We start from the raw sequence: 25,769 nt of genomic DNA on the forward strand, positions 1-25,769 counted from the left end.
TTTTCTTTTTGAATATACTTTTTTCAAAAAGGTTTATTTATTTGAAAGTCAAAGTTACAAAGAGAGAGGGAGAGACAGAGATCTTCATCCACTGGTTCACTCTCCAGAAGGCTGTAATGACCAGGACTGGTCCAGACCGAAGCTAGGAGCCAGGAGCTTCACCTGGATCTCCCACCTAGTGTCAGGGGCCCAAACACTCAGACCATCTTCTGCTGAATTTCCCAGGCCATTAGCAGGGAGCTGGATCAGAAGTGGAGCAGCTAGACATGAACCAGCATCCATATGGGATGCTGGTATTACAGACGGTGGCTTTACCTGCTACATCACAATGCCAGCCCCTTGAAGTCACATTCTGAAAATGCTCACAATGTAATATTAAATTAGAATCAGGATAGAGAACATACATAATACATCTTCAAATTTTGTTTAAAATATCATTTATGTATCAACACACCCATACATGGGTAATAACAAAACATTAATAGAAGTTTCCACAGAGTTGGCATTTCAAGGCAGAGGTGTATTAATGGATAGAAAAAGTTTTTATTTTACTAGTTTTTTCCTATATTTTCTGGAATGAGTGTATAGTGCTTTGTAAAAGGAAAAATGTTATTTTAAAAGCACCTCAAATATTTTCAAAGGAGTTTGAGCCCAAAATTTTTATTCATTTTCGATTTTACTGCCAAAAGAAAGGAAGGTATTGTTTTTTATTTGCTTTTGTAAATTCTTTGAGTCTTGCTTATTAATTTCATCTTCAATTGTCTTCTTTTTTGAGCTTGCCATTAAACCTGAATATTTTTCATCTGAGGGATGCTTAACTGGTTTTGATACATGATTCTCCCATCAGCTGGAGGTGGTTCTTCATCTGCTTTGGCAGCCTTTATTTCTGCTTTAATTTTCATGCTCTCTTCAACTAGTAGATCTCCCTTTTTTAAAACCACCACTTGGGGATGGTCATCTTCTTTGTCACTGTTCTCACCATCTTCATCAGGGAACTGGTGCTGAATTCTCTTGGTCTCTATAGTAGGCCATTCCTGGTAGGTGACCACTCCTTGAAGAGGGACAGGAATGTTGGCCCAGCCAGCCTCATACAGGACACCTGCTCATGGCAGCTGTAGGGCAAACCTAGTGTCTCTTCTTATAAGGGCACTAATCCTATTGGACCATGGCCTGACCTTATGATTTTATTTAACCTTAATTAATTCATTACTCTAAATACAGTCACAACATGAATTTGGGGGTTATGGCTTCAACATGAATTTGGGAGGGACACAGTCCATAACATTCCACCCCTATCACCAAACTCATGTCCTTCTCACATGCCAAAAACATTCAATTTCAGCCCTAAAGTTTACCCCATTCTAGAACTGATGCTAAACCTGACATCCAAAATCTTTTCCTCATGTCATCTAAATCAAATAAGGGCAAGATCTGAGGTATGATTCATTCTGAGACAAAACTCTACAAAGTGAACCTGGGAAACAAGTCAAGTTGTGTGCTTTCAAAAAGGAATGATGGGGACAGGCATCAAATAGACATTATTTTTCCAAAAGGAAAATATCACAAAGAAGGTGATCAGAAAGAAGAAAGCAAGAATAAAACCTAGTGAGTTAAATTACATTAAGGCTCAAGATTAATCCTCTTTGGTTGGACATCTTGCTTCTGGATCCACTGGGTCACAGGTACAGCCTTCTGGACTCATGGGACGGGGCCTTGACAATGAGTGAGGATCTGGAAATTGAGGCTTTTGTGGGCAGGGGTCTTTTGTGAAATGGATCACTTTTCCTCCAGTATCTAATAACACCTTCCTGGCTTTTGTCTGAGACCTCACCAAAATCACCTTTTAACATCTATATTGCTTCCAGCAGTCCCTTCAAGGCAATGAAGACTTTTTATAGCATGTACCTCAAAACTTGCAGTTTCTACCCATCACCCAGCTCCAAAGCTATTTCCACCTGTTTTGGTATGAGTCACAGCAGGATCCCCTCCTTGATATTAAAATCTGGGTCAAAATACCACAGACTAGATTTTGTAAATTTTATTTTTATTTGTGTGGCAGAGAGAGAGAAAGAGCTCCTGTCTGTTGGTCCAGTACTCAAATGCTTCAGGTGAAATCCAGGAACTGGGAACTCAATCCAGTTGTCACACGTGGGTGGCAGGGATACCTGCTGCCTTCCAGAGTACAAATTTTCAGGAAGTTGAAATCAGGAGCAGAGGAGGACTTGAACCCAGGCACTGTGATATAATATGTAGGCATCTCAACCAGTGGGTTAACCACTAGGCCAAATGCCCATCCCCTGAAAGATTCTAAACAAAATTTATTTCTCAGTTGGCATCGTGGCATAGTGGGCTAAGCTTCTGCCTGTGCACAAGCATCCCGTGTGAACATTGTTTTGAATCCCAGCTGCTCCCATTTCTGACCAGTTCCCTGCAGTGCACCTGCAAAAGGACCAGAAGATGGCTGAAGTACTTGGGTCCATGCCACCTACATGGGAGAACTGGATGGAGTGCCTGGTTCCTGGCTTCTGTCTGGCCCAGACCCAGTTATTGTGGCTATTTGGGGGAATGAATCAGTGGATGGAAGGAAGAAAATTCTATTTCTCACAACGCTACAAACTTGAAATCACAAACAAGGACTACTAGGGTACAGTTTCTGGTGAAGGCTCTCTTACTGGCTTGCAGATGGCCTCTCTCACTGAATCCTCACATAACTTTCTAAAAACATAGGAGAAAACCAGCACCTAGTGAAAAACTCCACTGAAAGTTTGAGTTCAGGGCCAAAACAGGAGGTACTTTTTATTCCAGTATACTTGATTGATACAGCAAAGGTCTAATTACAGAGAATTCACTTAAAATGGTCATCAGTAGTGGGGAAGAATTCTATAATGGGGGAAGAAGCTTGGCTGGTATTAATTTTTAATAACTATGAAACCATGAAAATAAATTTATAGTTAAAATTCTCATTATACTCGTAACCTGTGCTAACTTTAATTTCAAATTTATTTAATTGTAGAGGCAAAGAGAGTGACCTAGACAATGAGAGACAGACACAGTAAAACCTTCCATCTGCTGGTTTACTCCTCAAATGCCTTCAATGGTTAAGACTGTGTTAGGCTGAAGCCAAGAGCCAGGAACTCAATCTATTCCCATTTGTGTGTTATGGAACCAACTACTTGAAATATCATTGCTGCCTCCCAGGGTTCACATTAGCAGGAATCTGGAATGGAGGGTGGAGCTGGATCTTGAACTCAGGTACTTTGTGCAAGCTGTTTAGTGACTTAACTGCCAAACTAAACATCAGCCCTATGTGCTAACTGTTAAAAGGATACAAGTGAATCACCCTTTTATGTTTTTTTTTTTTTGTATAATTTTTTGATGAAGTGGTGTGATAGTATAAGAGACCCTTCATTCAATCACAAAAAAGAGGAATGGAATTACCATGTCAGATGCACACTGGGCTGAAAGAATTTTGGAAACTCACCCACTATTACTATTTTAGCACTATTTTTTTAAGTTGACAAAGAATAAGACCTTTAAAAAATGATTTCAAATAAACAGAAACGTGAATGGACTGGAAAATAGAATATCAACAGTTGAAGACCAAATTAATGAGAATAATTATCTGAGATGATGGGGATGACTATTCTCAAAATTCCCACAAAAGTTAAAAACAAGAAAGACATAAAAGTAAATGAGAAATGGAGAAAACATCTAACTATCCCACTATCCATATGAGTTTAAAAAGGTGAAAGCAAAGAATGGGGAAGAGGAAATAAAAAAAGAAATATAAGACAATCTCCCAGAATTAGGAGATGTGAGTCTGTAATTTAGGAGGTCCATGGGATGCCAAGCAAGATATGTTCTAAAAGATTTTATACAGAAAGAATCAGACTGGGATTTAACTCTTCACCAGTTAACACTGGATGCTAAGAAAGTTTCTTAGAATACCAGAGTAAATGTGTTAAGGTAGAGTTTTGTTGGAGGAACTGAATAGAAACTTCTTCTCTAAGTGTTCCCTAGGCCTTATTGCTTTGACAGAAACCTGGATCTTCCCTGCAGACATGGATTGCCCTGCAACTTTCTGAAGTGAGCCGCGGTGCCAGCCTCAGAGGCATTTCTTAATCCTCATTTTCCACTTTCAGACCATCCTTGTTTCCTCTTTAAAACTACGTAACTTTGATTCTCAGGCCATCAGATTTCTCCTTGTTGTAGTGATTTATTGATTCCCATAGTCCTTCTTCCCTTTTTCCTCTTCCTCACCCATTGTTTGAAGATTTTAATTCCTAGCTCACATCATTGTTTTTCTTCTTCTTCTTCTTCTTCTTTTTTTTTTTTTGACTTATTTATTTGAAAGGCAGAGTTACAGAGACAGGGGAGACACAGATCTTCCATCCGCTGGTTCACTCCCCAAATGGCTGCAATGATTAGGACTGGGCCAGGCCGAAGCCAGGAGCCAGGAGCTGTATCTGGGTCTCCTATGTGGGTGCAGAGGCCCAAACACTTGGTCCATCTTCTGCTGCTTTCCCAGGCACATTACTAGGGATCTGGATCAGAAGTGGATCACACAGGACTTAAACTGGCACTCATATGCTATGGCAACATCACAGGCAGCTTAACCTGCTTCATCACAATGCCAGCCCCTTTCTCCTATTTCTTGTGTTCAATAACCATGTAGCTGATCCTTCACATCTTAATTTACCAGTTCAGTGATGTTATCCTCTACCTCATCCTAGCTATCCATGCCCTTGTCATACCCTGGAACTTATCAACCCTAGTAAAAAAATTTTTTTTTTTAAGATTTATTTTTTTACTTGAAAGGCAGAGCTATAGAGAGGCAGAGGCAGAGAGAGGGAGAAAGGTCTTCCATCCATTGGTTCACTCTCCAGATGGCCACAACAGCCAGAACTGGGCCAATCTGAAGCCAGGAGCTGGGAGCTTCTTCTGGGTCTCTCACATGGGTGCAGGGTCCCAAGCACATTCTGCTTTCCCAGGCCATAGTGGAGAGCTGGATTGGGAGTGGAGTAGCTGGGACTTGAACCTGGTGCCCATATGGGATACTGGTGCTGCAGAATGGGGCTTTAACCTGCTGCACTACAGCACCGGTCCTCAACCCTAATAACATTAATCGCAACTTCTAGCATATGACTCACATTCTCAAAACCCCCTCCTAAGTTTGCAGTGTATTCTCTCTAGTATTCTGGCTCCAACTACCATTATTATATGTGCTTCCTCCTCTCTATTCACTTTCAACTCTTTTGTCACCCTCTTGCTTTTTCTGTATTTATCTGATAAAAATAAAAGTCAGGTTGGGCTCAGACTTCCCAAATACTATTCAAATTATTATGATTATTATGCCTACATCCATGCAGCTGAACACTGCTGGAAAAGCATTCAAAGATGCTGACTCATCGCACTTTTTTCATCATCACTAACCTCATGTGGGTCCTTAACTCTGCCCCATAATGCTATAGTATTTCACCAATTCTAAAACATATATGTTTTCACATTTAAGATCTCTGAAATGAGGATGTATGTTATATGTGGCTTATTAGCTTCATGAGGGCCAGAGGTTTTTTTGTTTCATTCTTCTCTACTTCCATCATCAGAACTGTGCGTGGCACACTATACAAGCTCAGTACTTAAGGAGACATACTAACTAAATCTGTATGTGTATATGTTGTAAATGTAAAGGGTTGGGGGTGGGTGGTTAGCCTAGGGGTTAAGATGCCTGTGCTTCACCTTAGGGTGCCTTCATTCAATTCCCGGCTCTGACTCTTGAATTGTTTCTTGTCAATACAGACTCTGGGAGGTAGTGGTGATGGCTCAAGTAACTGGATTTCTGATATCCATGTGGGAGACCTGGATTGAGTTCCCAGTTCCCAGTTCCCAGTTCCAGACTGACCCTGTCCCAACCATTAAAGGCATTTCAGAAGTGAATCAACAGATGGGAGCTCTCTTCCTCTGTCTCTCAATTAAATGGCCCCAAGTCCTTAGGTCCCTGCACCTGCGTGGGAGACTTGGAAGAACATCCAGGCTTCTGGCTTCAGATCAGCACACCTTCAGCCTTTGCGGCCACTTGGGCAGTGAACCAGTAGATGGAAGACTTTCTCTCTCTCTGGCTCTCTGCCCCTGTGTAATTCTGCCTTTTAAATAAATAAATAAATAAAGCAAGGAATCAAGCAAGCTTAAAAGATGTAAAGAGAAGCACTGGAAGGGAAACGTTGCCAGGAATAGCATTATAACAGTAATATAAAGTAAGAGAACAAAATGAAATCGTTAAGTCAATCAGCCCAAGAAAGGCAGAACACTTCACAAGAAGTAGTTTAGTAAAGTGTCTGAAGAAAAAAGCTGCTTCCATGTCCATCTCAGACATGGCCACAGAACAATGCAGATTCTCAAGATAGCAGAAGCGGTACCAAGGGCTAATGAAAACGTTCACTGCAGAGTATATGATGTGTATATGATTTCAAACAATGATCACCATTTCATTTCTTTCTGCAATCCCAGTGTAATTTTTTCCCCCTTTATTTCTCTCCTTTTTTTTCTAATCATAGTTAGCTGTTTTCTTTCTACCACTGCATACTGAGTAAGGTGGAATCAGTGAAGTATGTGATTTAGCATGAGGAGCTGTATCCTATTCAGATGTAGAAAGAAAAATGCATTGGGCTGGCATTGTGGCACAACAGATTAAGTTGCTGCTTGTGATGCTGGCATCAAATATCAGAGAGCCAGTTCAAGTTCCTGCTGCTCTGCTTCTGATTCAGCTTCCTGCTAACGTGCCTATGAAGGTTCTGGAAGACTGCTCAAGTGCTTGGATCTCTGTCAGCTATGTGGAAAACCACAATGGAAATCTGGGCTCCTGGCTCCGGTCAGTCCTCACCATTGTGGCCATCGGGGAGATTCAGTGGACAGAGAATCTCTCTTTCTCTGTATCTCTCCTTCTGTCACTTTGCCTTTCAAAAAGATAATCTTAAAAAAATACTGATTGTCCAGAGGCTTTTGAATTTTAATCTGAAAGAATGAGACTGAGTTGTCTTCCTATGGAGATGTTTGGTCATATATATTAGTTATATTTAATCAGGTGTGACTATTTTTAAATGTGTATGGGTGCTAAATGCAATGCAGAATCCAAGATTGGATCCTGGAACAGAAGAGTCATTATTGGAAAAATTTATAAAATATGAAATAGAATCTACAGTTTAATATGTTCAGTATTCACAGTTTTAACAAATATACATGGGTATATAAGATACTAATACTTGTGAAAGCTGTGGAAAGGCTATATGGGAATTCTCCATGCTATCTTTGGAAATTTTCCGTTGATCTAACAGTCAAAATATAAAGTAAAACTACAAAAAGCTAGTGTAGGCACAGTAAGAAGCCTGGATGTGGCTTCTTACTTCTTGCATTGCCAGGAGATGAACATACATTTCCCTTTTATCAACAATATCTAAATACTAAGGCAAGAAACTAAAAGGAGAAAAGATTTATTGAGCTCACAGTTGAGGCTCAAGTCCAAGATCAAGCAGCCTTACTGGTTTGGCTTCTGTGAGGGTGGAAGATAACAGTGGTAGAACACAAATGGATCACATGGCAAGCCAAGAAGCAGAATCCACCTCCTGAAGTTTCCACACGTCATTCCAATTGATCTATGAGATTTAAGCTTTGAACAAATGGGCCTTTAGAGCTATTCAACAAACCACAGTAGCAAGTGACCCAGGCATGACCGACTGAGCTCCAGCACATCCTCTTGGTCAGATTCATTACACACTGCACTCAATCAGAGCCAGACACAATTCCAGGGCTCTTGTGAAACTATTAAGAAGCCAGAGACTCTACTTTCCAATGGGTTTGCTAAAGGAGTTGTCTCAGTATGTCATCATGAACCAAGAGTCTGCTAGAAAATGAGACCACAGAGGGCTGGCTTTGTTGTGCAGTGGGTAAAGCTGCCACCTGCAGTGCTGGTATCCCATATGGGCACTAGTTTGAGTTCTGGCTCCCTGCTATGGCCTGGAAAGCAGTAGAATATGGCCCAGGGCCTGCGCTGTGGCTCACTTTGTTAATCCTCCACCTGCGGCACCAGCATCCCATATGGGCACCGAGTTCTAGTCCCGGTTGCTCCTCTTCCAGTCCAGCTCTCTGCTGTGGCCCAGGAAGGCAGTGGAGGATGGCCCGAGTGCTTGGGCGCCTGCACCTGTGTGGGAGACCAGGAGGAAGCACCTGGCTCCTGACTTCAGCTGGGCACAGCTCTGGCCATTGCAGCCAGTTGGGGAGTGAACCAGTGGATGGAAGACTTCTCTCTCTCTCTGCCTCGCCTTCTCTCTCTGTGTAACTCTTTCTAATAAATAAATCCTTTTAAAAAAGAAAGAAAATGGGATCACAACTGGAAAGAGCAGAAGAGACAACAAAAGGGAAAAATGACAAGGACAGACAATGTTATTTAAGTTTCTGTATCCTGCTGTGCCCTGGACTTATTAAATGTTTGTTGTATAAAGCAATTTAAGTTGGTTTTTCTGAACCTTACAACTTAAAAGAATTCAGACTATTACAAATATCACTAACTATAATGAGGTAATGTAAAACTGTGTATCTGATAACATTTACATATGTTAGGTATACAGAATCTTTAGGAAGGTCTGATATGCTAACTTGTAGGGTTACATTTTCACATTCTGTGGGCATATTTCTGAATTGTTTGAATTTTTCAGTAGGAACACATATTATTTCTATCATTAAGAATGGCAAACATTAATGGAACCAAAGCTCTTTTTGGAAGGGTCTATGATAAAGAGTAAAATGTTTGATAAACCAGAAACAGTTGAAGTTTTACTTAAATTTGTCCTGTTCAGTCAGTTGACTCCATCAATTCAAATCATAAAATTTTTGTTTTCTTTAATGTCAAGTTATCTGAAAGTGAGAAACACTTTGCTCATGACTGCATTCAGAATTTTTTATGAAAGACTGAAAGGCATAACAATGTGCCTTGACATAAAATTCTAGCAATGTGAAAACCGTATTTGTTTCCCTAGTTCTGAAATATTTATCCAACACATTTTCTAGGGTTATTAATTTAAAGTGATTACAAGACAAAAGTGACTACAGCAAAATGATACCATTTGAGATTGCAATCTGTCACTGTTTTAAATTCAGAATAAATATATAATTGACTGTCATTATTTTAGCCTCCAAATAATTTGGATTTTGATCCTATTTTTTTAGTGAGTCACAAGTTTCAAAAGCCAAATTAGTGATCTATCAGTAGTTGAGTAATCTCTACGTGGCTAAGACATTCATTGATACTGTAAGGTAACTTAATGAAAATTGGCCTATATTTAACAAATTTAGCCTCATAGGACATTCCTGATTTGCTTTTCCCACTCCTCATCCTCCATTACAAAGTAAAACTGAAGGATTTCTTGATAAGTTAAACTTTTACTTTTTATATCTATATGTACTGTGTGATGCACTTAACCAGCCAGAGTTTAAGGCATGCAACAAAATTCACTGTTAGAAGAAGAAATTTAATGCATTTATATTCTTAAAAAAATTCCATTGGAAAGACTGAAGGAGCAGCATCTAGGGTGGGCCTCTTGGATACTCCTAAACAAACTGAAGGGTCCGCTAAGGATGTTACTCATTGAGGCCAGGTTAGATTTGAAGAAAACACTAGCAGCAGCAGCAGCAGCACTTACACACCTAAAGCTGCATTCAGGAAAGGAATTAGTTCAAGTTGATGATACCTAGAAAGTTGCCAAATGAATAATGGAATCTTCTCAGGAAAACCACACTCTTCCTAACAAGTACTGATGGCTGGAAGTCATACTGAAGATGACTTCTACCTCATTTCTGCTTCCCAAATCTTAGGCAAGTGTATTTAATTAGAAAAATTGAATTCATATTCAGAACTGTGGGTACAAGGGAGATAGAGCAGTAAAAAAATAAACGAAAAAAACAAAACAAAACAAAACAACAAACCACAAATAATACACCCCCAAGCCCTCATCTTTCTAACCTTTCTAAATAGGAGGGTGAATTGGAAGTTAAGGGCTGATCTAAGAACTGTAATATACTTTTCAATTTAATTTGGGTTGAAAGACTTTTATAAATGCATATTTAAAAGCATACAGATAATTCAGGGGTAGGCACACACATTTAACAGATTATATGTAAGAGAATAACGAGACAGGCCGGCGCCAAGGCTCACTAGGCTAATCCTCCACCTTGCGGCGCCGGCACACTGGATTCTGTCCCAGTTGCCCCTCTTCCACGCCAGCTCTCTGCTGTGGCCAGGGAGTGCAGTGGAGGATGGCCCAAGTGCTTGGGCCCTGCACCCATGGGAGACTAGGAGAAGCACCTGGCTCCGAGCTTCGGATTAGCGCGGTGCGCCGGCCGCAGCGCGCCGGCCGTGGTGGCCACTAGAGGGTGAACCAACGGCAAAGGAAGACCCTTCTCTCTGTCTTTCTCTCTCACTGTCCACTCTGCCTGTCAAAAAAAAAAAAAAAAAAAAAAAAAGAATAACAAGACAAAGAAAAAAACAGAGAAGGAACTGAATTTTCACTTCCAGATAAGTTTTAGGAGTTAAACCTTTAACCTTCTTATGCATCTCTGATCCTATTTATCAACTGGTCTTTGGGTATCTAGTCAATTCTCTATTTAGTTTTCTACACTGAAGCCATAATATTTTGTTTTTAATTAAGACTATCTTGCTAAGCAGCTCCAGTTTATGGAAAAATGAGTACAGTGATTTCCCATTTCTTTGTTATAACTGATGAGCCACTATTGATGTATTAACAAAATTCACTTATCACATTAGGGTTCACTATGTTAAAAAAATCTGTGGGTTTGAGGAATAGGTTTAAATAATTATGTATATCTCACATTATAGTATCATACGAAATAATTTCACTGTACTAAAAATTTTGTGCTAAACATACTCATCCCTCCCTTCACTCACCCATTTTTCCAAATTACTGGCAATCAGTTGTCTTTTTAATGTATTCATGGTTTTTCTACCTTTTCCAGAATTTCATATAGTTAGATTGATACAAGATCCAGCCTTTTCAGATCGTTTTCTTTTACTTTGTAATATTTACTTTAGGCTATGACTTTTCATGTTTGACAACTCATTTCTCTTTATTGGTGAATCATATCCTATCATCTGGACATACTATAGTTTGTTTGCCCATAAGTTTGAGGTGATAGATATGCTAATTCCCATCATCCAATCACTACATAGTATACAGGTGTTTAAATGTTACAATGTGATTTTGATTTGACTGCAATGAGTCTTTAAGTTGGGAAGAACTAACATTTACAATATTGGGTTTTCCTCTTCATGCACATAATATACCTAATTTAGATATTTGATTTTTCATTTTGTACTTCGCATCTAGATCCTATACACACTGTGTTAAACTTATACACAACCACTTTTCCCCCTTTGATGCTAAAGTGATATTGGGTTTACAATTTCCAATTCCAGTTTGTTGCTAGTAATGTAAGAAAGCAATTGGCTTTTGCATATTAACTTTATATCCTGCAGTCAGTTATTTCATCTGCAAACAGTTTTATTTTTCCTTCCCATTCCATACACACTATTTCCTTTTCTAGTTTTATTGCATCATCTAGCACTTCCAGTATTATACTGAATAGCAGTGAGAGGACATCATGGCTTATTCCTGATAATAGTAGAAACAAATGTCTAAACATTAAACATGAAGGTAGCTGAAGATTTATTTGTTGAGGAGGTTCCCTCCTGTTCATAGTTTGGTCAGTTTAAATCATGAAGTGTTAGACTGTTAAATGCTTTTTCTGCATCTACTGATAGGATGATTTTTTTCCTTTAGCCTGTTGATATGATCACATTAATTGATTTTGAATGTTGAATCAGCTTTGTACACCAACAATATGTACCACTTTGTCATGGTGGATATAATTTTTTAAATATTGCTGGATTTTATTCAGGATGAGAGATATTGGTGTGTAATTTTCATTTCTTGTAACATCTTTGATTTGATATTAGGATGATGCTGGCACTTTAAAATGAGTTGCATCAAAATAAATTTGTTGTGAAATCTTTCAAAGGAGAGAAAATTCATGTATACCCCATAGCCAAAGGAAGATACAACAGTGATTTACTTAACCCATTGCATTATCATTCAGATGATTCCATTACCATTATTTTCTTTCTGTATTTTATAATGTTTGTATAGCTCCTAATGTTACATCAAAGGTTAGTATTTTTTTTTTCTCCCTCAATCTTTGTCTAGTTTATCCAGAGAATCAACTTTTGCTTCAGACATCCTCTATAGTTTGTCTTGTCTTACTGACTTATTCTTGTACTTTTTGAGGAGAGGTATAATTTTTAAGGACATTTTGGCTGGAAAATGATTTATCAACTAATTCTTTGCAATCTGCAGTCTGTGATTTAGAGAACTTATAAAACATTTCTCATTTACCATGTATGCCCGATATATACTATATACATATATATTATCTATCTTGTGTACTGGTTCTCTGTATCCTATCCCTTTTTTTTTTTTTTTTTTTGGACAGGTAGAGATGTAGACTGAGAGACAGAGAAAAAGGTCTTCCTTCCGTTGGTTCACTCCCAAAATGGCCGCTACGGACGGCGCTGTGCCAATCTGAAGCCAGGAACCAGGTGCTTCTTCCTGCTCTCCCGTGCAGGTGCAGGGGCCCAAGAACTTGGGCAGTCCTTCACTGCCCTCCCGGGCCACAGCAGAGAGCTGGACTTGAAGAGGAGCAGCCAGGACTATAACCTGGTGCCCATATGGGATGCCAGCGCAGCAGGTGGAGTATTAACCAAGTGAGCCATGGCGCCGGCCCCATCTATATCCTATCCTTAAAAATTCTGTATTTGCTTGATATGTTTTTGAGTGAGATGTACTAAAATCTCCACTGTGACTGTACGTTTGAATCTTACCTAAACTCTGATATATTTTTCTCAAACCAGCAAACAGATCTCATTTTGATAATCTGATGTTTTAAAAGGAAAATTGACATTTACTGTAATTTCTGAAATATTTGAACTTGCTATAATTTCAATTTTTTTTTCCATTTGTTTTTACTTCCCTTGGTTTCACACATTACTACATCTCCTTTTCTTCACCATCTGTTCATTTGAGAGCTTTACAAATTCTGGTTACAGAGTTTCTTAAGGAATTGTGAAAAACGAAATACCCTTTTACATACTTTCAAATCTAAATAAAAACTTTTATCATTTTGTAAATTCTGTGATTTTGATACTTTACTATAAATTCATTTTATTATTTTAGTGTATCTAGCAGAATCTAAATATCACAGCAAGTTAATACCCACCCTACTCCTTAAAACATGAACAAGTTTTTTAGTAGTAGGAAATTTGTATTGTTTTTCTATTCCCAACTTAGATATTCATTACACCTGTCCATGTAACTTAATCTCAATGTAATAACATGTAATGCTTGAAAGCCTTTACTGATACCCTATAATGACCTTGTTCCTCAAAAAAACACATTAAAATCATGTTTATTCAAATAAAAAAACTTATAAACAGTCTGTTTCCAATCACTAAATTTCCAAGTGTTGCAGAACACTGTCAGGGTTATCATTATTATTCAAGTGATGAAAATATTAATTTTAACAACTATGTTAAATTCAGACAATACCAGTTTTATTACTATTCTTAAAGTTCAGATATACGTGCTAAAAAAACTCATTCATGAATATAAATAAAAAGGGGTAGAAAAAGTTCATTATAATGATGCCATTCAATGATTTACAAGTTATATGGAATTGAAAACCACTTGCATTAAGAATCTGTTGTCCGGCCAGCGCCACGGCTCACTTGGCTAATCCTCTGCCTGTGGCGTCAGCACTCTGGGGTCTAGTCCCATTTGGGCTGCCGGGTACTAGTCCTGGTTGCTCCTCTTTCAGTCCAGCTTTTTGCTGTGGCCTGGGAAGGCAGTGGAGGATGGCCCAAGTGCTTGGGCCCTGCACCAGCATGGGAGACCAGGAGGAAGTACCTGTCTCCTGGCTTCGGATCTGGCTGTGGCGACCCTTTGGGGCGTGAACCAACGGAAAAAAGGAGGATCTTTCTCCTTTCTCTCTGTCTCTCTCTAACTCTGCCTGTCCAAAAAAAAAAAAAAAATCTGTTGTCCAAGTTATACTCCTATTTAATCCCTTAGGAAGTTAACAAAAGGCTTTGCCAAGACTTATATATAATCCTTTCCCTTAAGAGTCATCATGCTTAAAAATTACACAAAACTAAGTAAAACCACCCTAAAATTGGAAATTGCAGAGTTCTTTAATTATAGGTAGACATTTTATAAACAACTGATTTCTGGTTCCTTAATAATCAGAATATAAATATTTGAGATGGTAGAATAAACTCTAATTAAGTTAAATGTTTGATAATCTAGGCTACATTTTGAACACATTTACTATCATACCCATTCATAGGTTCTGTTTTTAAGAGTGTGATTTGTGAAATTTCATCAAACACACAATGTAACATCTCTGAAATTGAGATGCATTTTATAAGTTAGCTCAGGTTTTATGAAAGGTATGTGTCTTATTTACAGTAAGACCTACAAAATATTTGTTAATTTTAGCCCAAGTACATGGTAGAAATGAAAAAAAGCAGACAAATTGTTAAGTAACAATAGATAGGGCTTAGGTCATGGTAAAATAAATAATATGGATTTCTAGCATCTAACTAGCAAAAGTTAATGAGAATGTTTCTCCTAGGAACCTGAAACATGTTCAAGAAAATACAAAACCATGAACTTACCTCTAAAACATGTTAACTTGAAGATATAATGTTAGTATATCAGAAATAAACATGGAAATTTTAACTTCTTCCTCTTTGAAATCATGCAAATTATGCTACTGAGACAGGGACAGGAGAGTGATATTCATCAACTCTTTATCATTATTGAGAAGAGCAGAAATACAGAAAGCTGCTTCATAGCAATCTCACCCAAACCAATTAGGCTTTTATACCAATCTTGAATATTCTAATTCCTAAGATAGATCAAACAAAGCTTTAGTACCCTTCCCTTCATGTTGCATTTGTGCTTTTTGCTTTCCTTTCACATAATTCACCCACAGGAGAAACTAAACAGTCTTTTCAACAGTCAGGAAATAAACAAACAAAAAAAGGGCAAGGCTACTAAAACAAAGTCATCTCCCTATGAGACTATAGATCTGAATTCTGGACATTTCCGCAGAGGCCAATATAATTCATTTCTAACATATTTCACTCACAAAGAAAATATATTAACTTCGCCCATACTCCTTACTTAGGGAAGTCAGAAAGATCTGCTGAGGTTCAAAGGGAGGACATAACATATAGATGGAGTAGTGGAAAGGTTCTTGAAGAGTATATGAAACCTAAAATACTTTTGGACACATTTTTGGAAAACTTGTCATGTTTCTCCTATACAATGGGAGAAGGGTGATTACAAAGTGGCAGATGGGAAAAGGAGAAATGGTATGATCTCTTGATCATTGACATGTTCTTAGGTAGATCTGTTTTAACAGTTTATTATGAGAACTGAAGATCTGAATTTGGATTCCCTTAAAGCTAGCTATGCCTGTATATTCCTTGGAAAGGTGAAACCTCCCAGGAAAATGCACACTCTATCTGAAAACTCTACTACAGATTATACTTCAATTCTTTAATCATCTTAATTTTAAGATGGATACTTAGTCATAAATTTTCCCCACAAGTTGTTTAGCATATTGATGGAGGAAAAAAAAAATTCCACCAAAGCATTTTAAAGGATTATCAATTCCTTTCACTAAACAAAAATAGAGTAATAACATAATCAAACCAATTAACAGAAAGAAAAGGCAGGGAAGAGCTCCTATTTGCAAATTTATTTTCAAAAAGTACTAGATGACTGGGGCCTGGGCTAGAACTGGGAGTCAGGAATGCGATCTAGGACTCCTATGAGGGTGGCAGGCTTCACTTCCTTGAGTTATCACTGCTGACTCCCAGGGTCCACCTTAGCAGGAAGCTGGAGCCAGGAGCAAAGCCAGTTATCCAACCTCGGTAATCTGACATGGATGTTAACATCTCACCTGCTATGCTAAACTCCTGTGACAAGAAAGAAGTCCTACCTTTATTTCATATTATAAAGTACAGTAATGAAATAAAACACATACAAACCACTAGGAGCTATACTTTGAATGTCTCAAATATATACATTGGCACAAAACCCTTCCAAATTACTCATCTGCCAATACCAAAATGATCTTCAAAAGGTTTAATAATTATTTCCAAGTGCCGCTTCCTAAAGATAGTATTTTTTACCTACAAAGTTCAATGAAAGGTACCTTAGAAATTATCCTACTTGCTCTAATTTTCATCATACATCATGGTTGCAACACATCTGGAAGGACAAGATGTTAGGAAATAAGGACTTTTTCTTTAAAATAGTGGGGAAAAATTACTGTATCTCTTTCATATACAGGAAGTAGGCCAAACAATATAGTAGTTAAAATTCATCTAATATTTAAGTACCTACCATTTTGCAGGCACTATCCTAAAAACTGAAGACATAGGGGTAAACGAGACAAAATAATAACTATCACTTACTGAGTACTTACTAAATGCCAGGTACTATAAACCCATTTAAACCTCAAACCTAACACCTCTATGACACAGGTACTATTAATTTTCTTATTTTACATATGAGAAAACTGAGGCATAAAGTACACAGGTCCATCTAGAACTTGGCAGAAATACAGTTTTCAAAGTCTTGGCTCGTACTTTTATTCATCTAAAAATATTTCCAGTCTTACCTTCTTTGCCTCTGAAAGACCTTACAAACAAATTAGAATTGGATATGGCTCATTTTTAAATGTTCCTTTTTGGGAATATGGAAACAAAACTTCAATTAGCTCTATCTTTGCATCTAAAGAGCTAACAAAGAAGACTTGATTTTGTTTCAATAGATGGGGAAAATTTCCTTCATATGTTTTAATATCCATTACTGTAGGTACACTTACACAGCAACCTCTCTTTTTGGATACCTACTTCTCTACTCCAGGTAGGTACTGTGGGGGTTAAAGATCAAAGAACCCTATCTCATTATAGGAGTGAGTTTGATTCAAACAAGGAAGGTCTCACTTCCTTGGTCATAGTTATTTGGCTTAAGAACACAGAAACATGATCTAAAGCATGGTCAATTTGTTTTCTCATGGAATAATGGAATTGAAAGATATTCTTTATTCAATGAAGTCATTTGAGAAGGCTGGTTGCCATCTCCTCTGGCTTGAGGAGAAAATGACTTCACCATGTTGAGAATATGCTATGGGGCACAAAAGTTTAGACAACATTTTGATCCAGATATGCACAGTCTATGTTTGCCTTTTTCAGTTAAGTGAATATAAACTTACGCTTAAGTAGGTTTTGGTGACTTCAAAATCGAGTTTCAATGCATTTTTACAAAAGCATTCCATAAAATAGGTGTGTAGGACAATGTTACAATGAATATGTAAAGAACTGCTATTCTCTTCCTCTTTCCCTGTGATCAAATATAGAACTGTCTATAGATCAAAAGATGGTTTATCTACTTCATTTTCAAGATAGTTTACAAAACATTAACCTACAAAGTCTAGGTGGTTACAAAGTTTTACTTAATAATTCACTTTTTTTAATCACAAAACCACAATACAGTTAGAAATACAAAATATTTTATTTTGAAACACTGGAAAAACATTAAAAGACAAATGTCCATTATTTAACCAGGAATATTAAGTATACGGAAACTGTAAATCTTCTAAAATGTGGTAGATACTTCCAGAGAGCTAAATACTGAAAATTATCCTGTCTTCTGCTCTAATACCAATAATGCTTGATATGATGAAAAATATCAAGAAGGCTCTAGTTATTCAAAGTCATCATCATTGGGTTCAACTTAATTACACAAGTAAAAGTTTTGTCCAAGATGTTCCTGACACTTGAAGCTTCCAGATGAATTTCACAAATATTAACAAAAGTATCTTCCTTTTTTGCCTGTGAATGTTTGAGTATTGCTGTACTGATGGCTTATATCCACTACAGATACTGGTTCTAGGCCAGCCCAAGGGTCTTCAAGCATTGAAGGCTTGAAATAATTTTCCAAGTCATTAGACATTCTTTTTTCTCTACCACGCCCTGATCCAAATGGTGTAGATGTCCTTGGAGAACCCTTTAGAAAAAAAATCATCAGTTAAAAAAAAAAAAAACATTTAGCAGAAATAACTGGTGCTTTTCCCTTTAGTGAAAGGCTAGTGGGGATCACATTGTGACTTGAAACCAAATATGTTCAACTGCAAAGTACATATTTCCTTCAATCCAGTGTCTTTAAAAAGTATCTAAGTCAATTTAATAATCTCAGTGCCCACTATCATTTCAAGTACTTTCAGGTTTCTAATTTAGTAACTCTGCAAGTATTAAATACAAGAGGTGATGAAATCAAGCACAAGGATTATGGGATACATTAACTATATTCAGTCTTTCCTTAAAATTTCCAGTTTTTTCCTTGAAAAAATTTAATTTTAAACCCCTATAGCTTTAAAGTCTCCTGAATCTTCCATGAAAAAATATTTTAAAAAATTTCTTAAAATTTATTTTTATTCAATTTGAAAGGCAGAGAGAGACAGAGACAGAAATAATGAGACTGAATCATCTGCTGGTTAACTTCCCAGATGCCTACAGCAGGGCTGGGCCCAGCTTAAGTCAAAAGACAGGGACTCAGGTTTTCCCACGTTGAGTAGTAGGGGCCCAAGTACTGGAGTCATCACTGCTGCGTCTCAGGGCCGGTATTAACAGGAAGCTCCATGGTTGAGGCACTCTGTACGATATATGGATGCACCACGTGGCTACTGAATTGCTCTGCCAAAGGCCTGCCCCATGAAAATTTTCTATATTCTTAGCTCCAGGCTCAAAGAGACAGGGTTGGGTCAGCAGACATAAAGTTGGAAAACACCAAGTGGACACAAATTGCATATGAGGAAATCCTGGACCCATCTTTTCTTGCACACAGATGGAAAACTTCCACCACCACCGATTTTCCCTTGAGAGAGAACTTGGAACAGAAGCCAGAGTAGCTCGAAAAATATATAAATAAATACAGGTAGAGAAGAAAAAAGAAACGGGGGCTGCTGCAGGAAGATGGCAGCAATCTGAAACTAGGAGAGACTATATCCTAGGTATCCACGTTTTTTAACTGAGCACAGGAGACTAGACTAATTCAGTGACATAAACTGGTAAGGGCCTCAGACAGGGAGAGGAAATGGAGAATTAGGACAACCTGTGTCTCTGAGTGGCAGTGTACTGGTTAAATACAACAGGACGTACGATTTTGCCACATTTTAGGATAATCTTAAGACAACAACTTTAAGCCTCAGTTTACTCATCTGAAAAATAGGGTAAACAATAGTATCTCACCTCATAGAGGAGTAAAGAAAAATAGCTCACGTAAAGGGATTATCAGTACCAGGCCTGCCATACAGCAAGAGCTCGGCAAACGCTGGCTATTATTACCTGGGGGTGGGTCTGCTGCTGCCCTGGGGAGTAGCCGAATTGCTGCTGGGACCCCGCGGGGGACTTGGAGTAGGAGCCAGGGTAGCCGCCGGGAGACGGAGACCCGAATCGGCCCCCCGAGAAGCTGCCGCCGTGTCGCGGAGAGTGGCCGCTCCCGTAAGGCCTAGATCGGGGCCCGTACGGCGGCGTGTGGTGCGGGCTCCCGTACCCGTCCCGAGGGGAGGGCGGCCGCGGTCCGCCACCGCCCGGAGTACCCCGGAAGCTGCTCCCGCTACCCCAACTTCCGACACCCGGACCGGGATAAGGAGGAGTCGGGGGTCGAAAATTCTGTCTGTTCATATCGAGCTGAAGCCGAACACTTCGCTGCCGCGCTTTCCCACCGGAACTGCACCAGTCGACCCTCCTCTGAGAACTGGTCGTCCTTCACCAAAACAGTTCGCCTGTCGGCAGCGCGCTGCAACACATTGGTTCCGGCATCGAAAGGTTCCGCAAGGGACTGGCGTCCTAAATAAGTCACTGAGTTAAGGGGAGATTGAGCGGACTTTAAGTGAAGGCGAAAGGAAGAAAAAAGATAAAGGAAGAGCCAATACTCCACCCCTTTCCTTTAGGCTGTTCAGTCCGGCGGTTCTTGGTCGGACTGACAAGCGAGGCCACCACCAGGGCGGTAACCCGAGGCTGGGCGCGCTCGGCTCCGCCCCGTACCGCTCAGAGTGGGGCGGGATCGGAGGAGCCCGCGAGCGCCCCCAGTGGCGGCAGAAGGCGCCGCGCCGGGTTCTCTCACACCGGGCAGACGCTGAGAGGAGCGCGATGCTGGCGAAGCTGGCAAGGGTGGTGGTTCTGCTGAGAACCCGCCTCCTGTCCGGCCAGGGCGGCGGGCGGGGGCTGTGGACCGGCCGCCCGCAGTCAGGTACACTCCGACTCTCGGTCCGGGCGGCGACAGGGACCCCTGCCCCAGCTTCCCTCTTGGGGCGTCCGGACAGAGCCCGCGCTGTGGTGATGTTGCCCCGAAGCCCACAGGTTGGCTTTTCTCGCCTCCCGGTGCCCTGGCTCTGTGGCCCCGCGGCCAGACTCGCCCAGCTTTCTGGCCGCCTGGTGGTCGCTGTGCCCGGCGCCCGCGGCCCAGGCCAGGCTCGTCCGAGCTAGTCCGGCCCCAACGCGGGGACCCTTGGCGCGCGCCTCTGCACTCTTCCAAGTTGACATTAACTTTAAACCTGAGCACCGGGCTGCATTTCAGAAAGGACTTCAGCCTGCTGCTTGGAAGGACTTAGGGGCGAAGCTGTGCTAACAAGTACTGGACTTTACCCCTTTCCTTTCAGTTCTTGTTCAGTGGAAGTGGGTTAAGGAGGGGGTTAGGAACAGAGGCACCGATTTATCTTTATAAAATAGCAAAATATGGCCAAAATTCTTGAAATTTTTGTTTTGTGAATTTTTAAGAAAAGTGACAATTCAAGAATGATATCTCCTGTTTAATAAAAGACGTCGTAGTACCAGGTATCTGTCCCTGAATTATATTTAGAGGATGAAATTTAGATTTACTGGTTTTCTAGAGTTTTCTCTACCCTCTCAGAATTTGGGAATGATAGTCTACCATGAATCCGGAAATCAGTTTGTAGGATACAGAATCCTAAAGACGTGTAGGACTCATTAAATCATAGCCTACCGGGAAGTCCAGACCTGTGGTTTTCCTTAAGTCTACACCCTCCAGCAGCTGCCTCTGCTCCCTGTGTGCTGTAAACAAGTTCTGTGATATGCTCAGCTGAAGAGTGTTGACATCTTCTCAGCTTCCGTTCTCCTTGATGAATGGAAACACAGGTTTTTTGATTGGTTTATTCTGGGAGAATTAAGTTTGCCACTGTTCTTTTCTACCGTGGATTCGACTTGCAATGTCAAAGCAGAGTAATCCCATCAAGACTTAGTGATGCAGTTAAGGAGTAAAGACACCAGCCTGTCCGCTTTATTATATAGTTCTGCCCCAGTCAAAAATTAGAATATTGTCTTTGATGTTTAGCTTAATGCCTGGCAATTGGGTACTCGGATATTTATTGAATGAGTGAAAGGGTTACATATGTCATGTACAGTAATACAAAGTTTATGGAAAATGGAATTAAAAGTTTATTTTTGTCCATTTTTTTTCAAATCCATGCATTCAGCAAGTCATCAAAAAGTTCATAAAAAACGTATACTATGAAAAACCTGTGCATGGATTTCAAAATTTTTTCTGTATGAAAATAAGCTTATCTTTTAATTCCATTTTTTTTTTTTTTGACAGGCAGAGTGGATAGTGAGAGAGAGAGAAGAGAGACAGAGAGAAAGGTCTTCCTTTTTGCCGTTGGTTCACCCTCCAATGGCTGTTGCGGCCGGTGCATCTCGCTGATCCGAAGCCAGGAGCCAGGTACTTCTGGTCTCCCATGCGGGTGCAGGGCCCAAGCACTTGGGCCATCCTCCACTGCACTCCCTGGCCACAGCAGAGAGCTGGCCTGGAAGAGGGGCAACCGGGACAGAATCCGGTGCCCCGACCGGGACTAGAACTCTGTGTGCCGGTGCCGCAAGGCAGAGGATTAGCCTAGTGAGCCGCGGCGCTGGCCTTAATTCCATTTTCAGCCAATTGTTGGAAATGTCCTAATGGGCAATGATTCTCACCTTTTGTTCCCTTCAACCAATCTACTTTGGAGAGGAGGTAGAGAAGTGAGGATGGCAGGGACAAAAATTACCTTTGTTCACTTCTGTAACTGTCCAAAACATGCAAAATATTGGATCATAGTGTGCTCAGTGAGGTGCTATAAATTGTCTTCCTTGACTTACACTTCAGAATGCTTTTCCTTGTGGTGTATAGCTGTCTACTATGCATAGGAACTTGCATTAGAAACGGGACAGGGGAAGGAATACAGTGGAAAATTTTTGACAGGTTGTTTCTGTGTGTCAGTGATGAAGGGTGAATTATTAATAATTATATGAAACTCCAGATTTATTTGTTTTTTTTTTAAAAGATTTATTTTATTTATTCGAAAGAGCTACAGAGAGAGGTAGAGACAGAGAGAGAGGTCTTCCATTGGCTGGTTCACTCCACAGATGGCTGCAACGGCCGGAGCTGAGCTAGGAGCTTCTTTTGGGTCTCCCACGCGGGTACACGGGCCCAAGCACTTGGGCCATCCTCTACTGCTATCCCAGGCCACAGCAGAGAGCTGGATCAGAAGAGGAGCAACCGGGCCTAGAACCGGTGCCTACATGGGATGCTGGCGCTTCTGTGCCACAGTACTGGCCCCACTCCAGATTTATATGTTTTACTTCTGAAACCAGGTCACTTTCCTTTCTTCTTTCAATTCAAAAAAATATTATTTATTTTGAGACAGGGACAAAAACAGACAGAGCGAGCTCGAAATCTGATTCAGTTCTCAAATACCCACAATATTCCAGGCTGGCCCAGGGCTGAAGCCCGCAACACAACTCAGGCTCCCATGTGGGTGGTAGGAACCCAGTTACTTGAGCCATCACTGCCGTCTCTCAGTCTGCACTAGCAGGAAGCTGTACTCAGGAACTGGAGCCTGGAATCAAATGCTGACACTACAATCTGGGATTTGGGCATCTTAACTACTAGGCTAAATACTTGCTCCCACTTTCTTTTTTAATGATGAGAAATTGACCAACAGAAGTTAAATGACTTAAGTTCACATAGCAAGTGGAGATTGGATCAGAATTTCCTGAATCCTAGGCAGTTTTTTCCCCTAAGAAATATGAATTCACTATCAGTTCATCCTTTAAAATTACGATAGGTAAATATGTTCAAAGTAGTGCTGTGTGGCTCATTTTAGATTCAAAGATATTTATGTATGACCTTAAATATTTGAATTTTATAAAATGTACCAAGGATCTTCCCAGACTCTAGCCTGGGAATTGCATTTTGGCTGCCTGAACTGGTGGACTTAAGATCACTAAACATCTGTTTGTTTTGAATTTTTTTGTATGTGGTGGTGAGTACAGGGGAAGAGAGATGAGGGGAATGGTAGGACTTTTTTCCCCAGTTACTTAATTAATTAGAAAGGCAGAGAGACAGAGATACACAGAGAGAGAGAGAGATCTTCCATCTGCTAGTTCATTCCCCAAATGCCCACAACAGCCAAGGCTAGGCTAGGTTGAAGCCAGGAGCCAGGAACTCAATCCAGGTGTCTCACTAAGGTGACAGGGACTGAAATATTTGAGCTATTGCTGCCTCTCAGGGTATGCAGTAGCAGGAAGCTGGAATTTGAATTGGAAGTGGAGCTGGCACTCAAATCCAGGCAGTGTGATATGGAATGTGGGCATCCCCCATGGGCTGATAATGACTGTACCACTGCCTGCCCATTTCCCATGAGCTTTTGAAGGTGTCCTCATGGGCAGTGATTCTCACACTTTTTTTTTTTTATTTGACAGATAGAGTTAGACAGTGAGAGAGAGAGAGACAGAGAGAAAGGTTTTCCTTCCATTGGTTCACCCCCCAAATGGCTGCTACGGCTGGAGCTATGCCGATCCAAAGCCAGGAGCCAGGTGCTTCCTCCTGGTCTCCCATGCGGGTGTAGGGGCCCAAACACTTGGGCCATCCTCCACTGCCTTCCCGGGCCACAGCAGAGAGCTGGACTGGAAGAGGACTAGAACTGGCTCCCATATGGGATGCTGGCTCCGCAGGTGGAGGATTAACCAAGTGAGCCACGGCAGTGGCCCCGATTCTCACCTTTTATTATCATCAAACCAATCTACCTAAAGGCAGAAAAGTGAAGAACTAGGGTGATGGGTTTTTGTAATAGATATGGTTTTGGTAGAAAGCACTGTTTAGGGAGGACCAGCATTAGAAGACAGGATCCTTAGTAAGGCAGTTCTTAAATGCAGAGACATTATGATTGGCAAGGTGCTGTCTTTAAGTAGCATTGTATACAGGGGCATCAGCAGACAGAACATCAAGAAACTTCTTGCATACCTGTGAGTTACATGGGAAGCCCCAGAAATGACTAATTTTGTGATGGTGTCATGTTTCAGAAGTTCTGTATATTTTTTTAAAGATTTATTTTTTATTTATTTGAAAGACTGAGTTACAGAGAGAAGTAGAGACAGAGAGAGAGGCCTTCCATCTACTGGTTCACTCCCCATATGGCTGCAATGGCTGGCTATGCTGATCCGAAGCCAGGAGCCAGGAGCTTCTTCCAGGTCTCCTACGTGTGTGCAGGGGCCCAAGGACTTGGGCCATCTTCTACTGCTTTCCCAGGCAATAGCAGAGAGCTGGATTGGAAGTGGAGCAGCCGAGTCTTGAACCGGCGCCCATATGGGATGCAGGCGCTTCAGACCAGGACTTTAATCTGCTGCGCCACACTGCCAAGCATACCAACCCAAAGAAACCTAAGTATAAATGTAAATGGAACTTTTTCTATTTCTATAAGGCTAGGAATCTTTACTTATTCACGTTATCTATTATGTTTTTGGTATTTGTTTTTTTCAGTGGGTTTCAATGTTATTGTTTTTATTTTGTTGTAGAGCCTTACCTTCAAAGAGTCATACTTGGAAGCCTAATATATAAGAGCAGATTTGGGATCTTAGAGCCTTAATCCCTCTGTACCCTTACTTTAACTACCTTTCCCCTCTACCACCAACAAGGCTCCTAAGTCTACTTTAAGAAATTCCAGGGCTCTACAGAAGTGATTTTCAAGCTACTGTTTTAGGTAGGTGTCAGGTATTATCCAGTGTTGCAGATATCACATTGGTAATATTTGGTGATTTAGGAAGTAAATATTTTCATGTTTATGCATTGTCAGGGCTTTCTAAATTAAAAACAAAACCAACCTTAGAACCTGGGTTAAAGGACAAGTGGAAGTTAAAGTATGACTGAATAGATAGAGAACTTCAAGGAGGTGCATGTTTATATTTAAAGGAGTATAAAACACAAATCCTGGAGATATTCCAAGACTGTAAATCCAGAGAAGTGTATCTTTCCCCTGGAGACATTTATTTACTTTCCAAAGTAATATTTTCATTGAAAAAGCAAGAATTTGGGGCTGCATTGTGATCTAGTGGGTAAAGCTGCTGCCTGTGATACTGGCTTCCTACATTAGCACTGTTTTGTGTCCCAATTGCTGTACTTCTGATCCAACGCTCTGCTAATGGCCTAGGAAAAACAGCAGAAGATGGCCCAAGTGGTTGGGCCCTTGCCACCCATGTGGGACACCCAGAAGAAGCTCCTAGCTCCTGTCTTTGGTCCAGCCCAGTGCTG

At 40.3% G+C, this 25,769-nt stretch overlaps 2 protein-coding genes and 1 pseudogene across 4 annotated transcripts in view; 1 reads left to right on the top strand and 2 right to left on the bottom strand.

Annotated features, from left to right (window-relative positions):
• Positions 1-660: 660 nt before the first annotated feature.
• On the bottom strand, positions 661-1,360 carry LOC133749395 (uncharacterized protein KIAA1143 homolog; annotated as a pseudogene).
• A 16,326-nt stretch (positions 1,361-17,686) lies between these two features.
• MPLKIP (M-phase specific PLK1 interacting protein) lies at positions 17,687-20,229 on the bottom strand. Its single transcript, XM_062179134.1, has 2 exons — positions 19,538-20,229; positions 17,687-18,200 (listed from the first exon to the last, which is right to left on the bottom strand). The coding sequence occupies exons 1-2, from the start codon at positions 19,874-19,876 to the stop codon at positions 18,000-18,002; spliced, it is 540 nt and encodes a 179-aa protein (XP_062035118.1). The 5' UTR covers positions 19,877-20,229; the 3' UTR covers positions 17,687-17,999.
• Positions 20,230-20,330: 101 nt separating this feature from the next.
• SUGCT (succinyl-CoA:glutarate-CoA transferase) overlaps positions 20,331-25,769 on the top strand; it is an 810,507-nt gene continuing 805,068 nt past the window's right edge. For all 3 annotated transcript variants that reach the window (XM_062178190.1, XM_062178188.1, XM_062178189.1), the window contains exon 1: positions 20,331-20,444. In XM_062178190.1, coding sequence (XP_062034174.1) covers positions 20,345-20,444 — 100 coding nt within the window. In that variant the 5' untranslated portion in view covers positions 20,331-20,344. The remainder of the gene's footprint in view (positions 20,445-25,769) is intronic.

The sequence above is a fragment of the Lepus europaeus genome, chromosome 20 (assembly GCF_033115175.1).
Source record: "Lepus europaeus isolate LE1 chromosome 20, mLepTim1.pri, whole genome shotgun sequence".
NCBI lineage: Eukaryota > Metazoa > Chordata > Mammalia > Lagomorpha > Leporidae > Lepus > Lepus europaeus.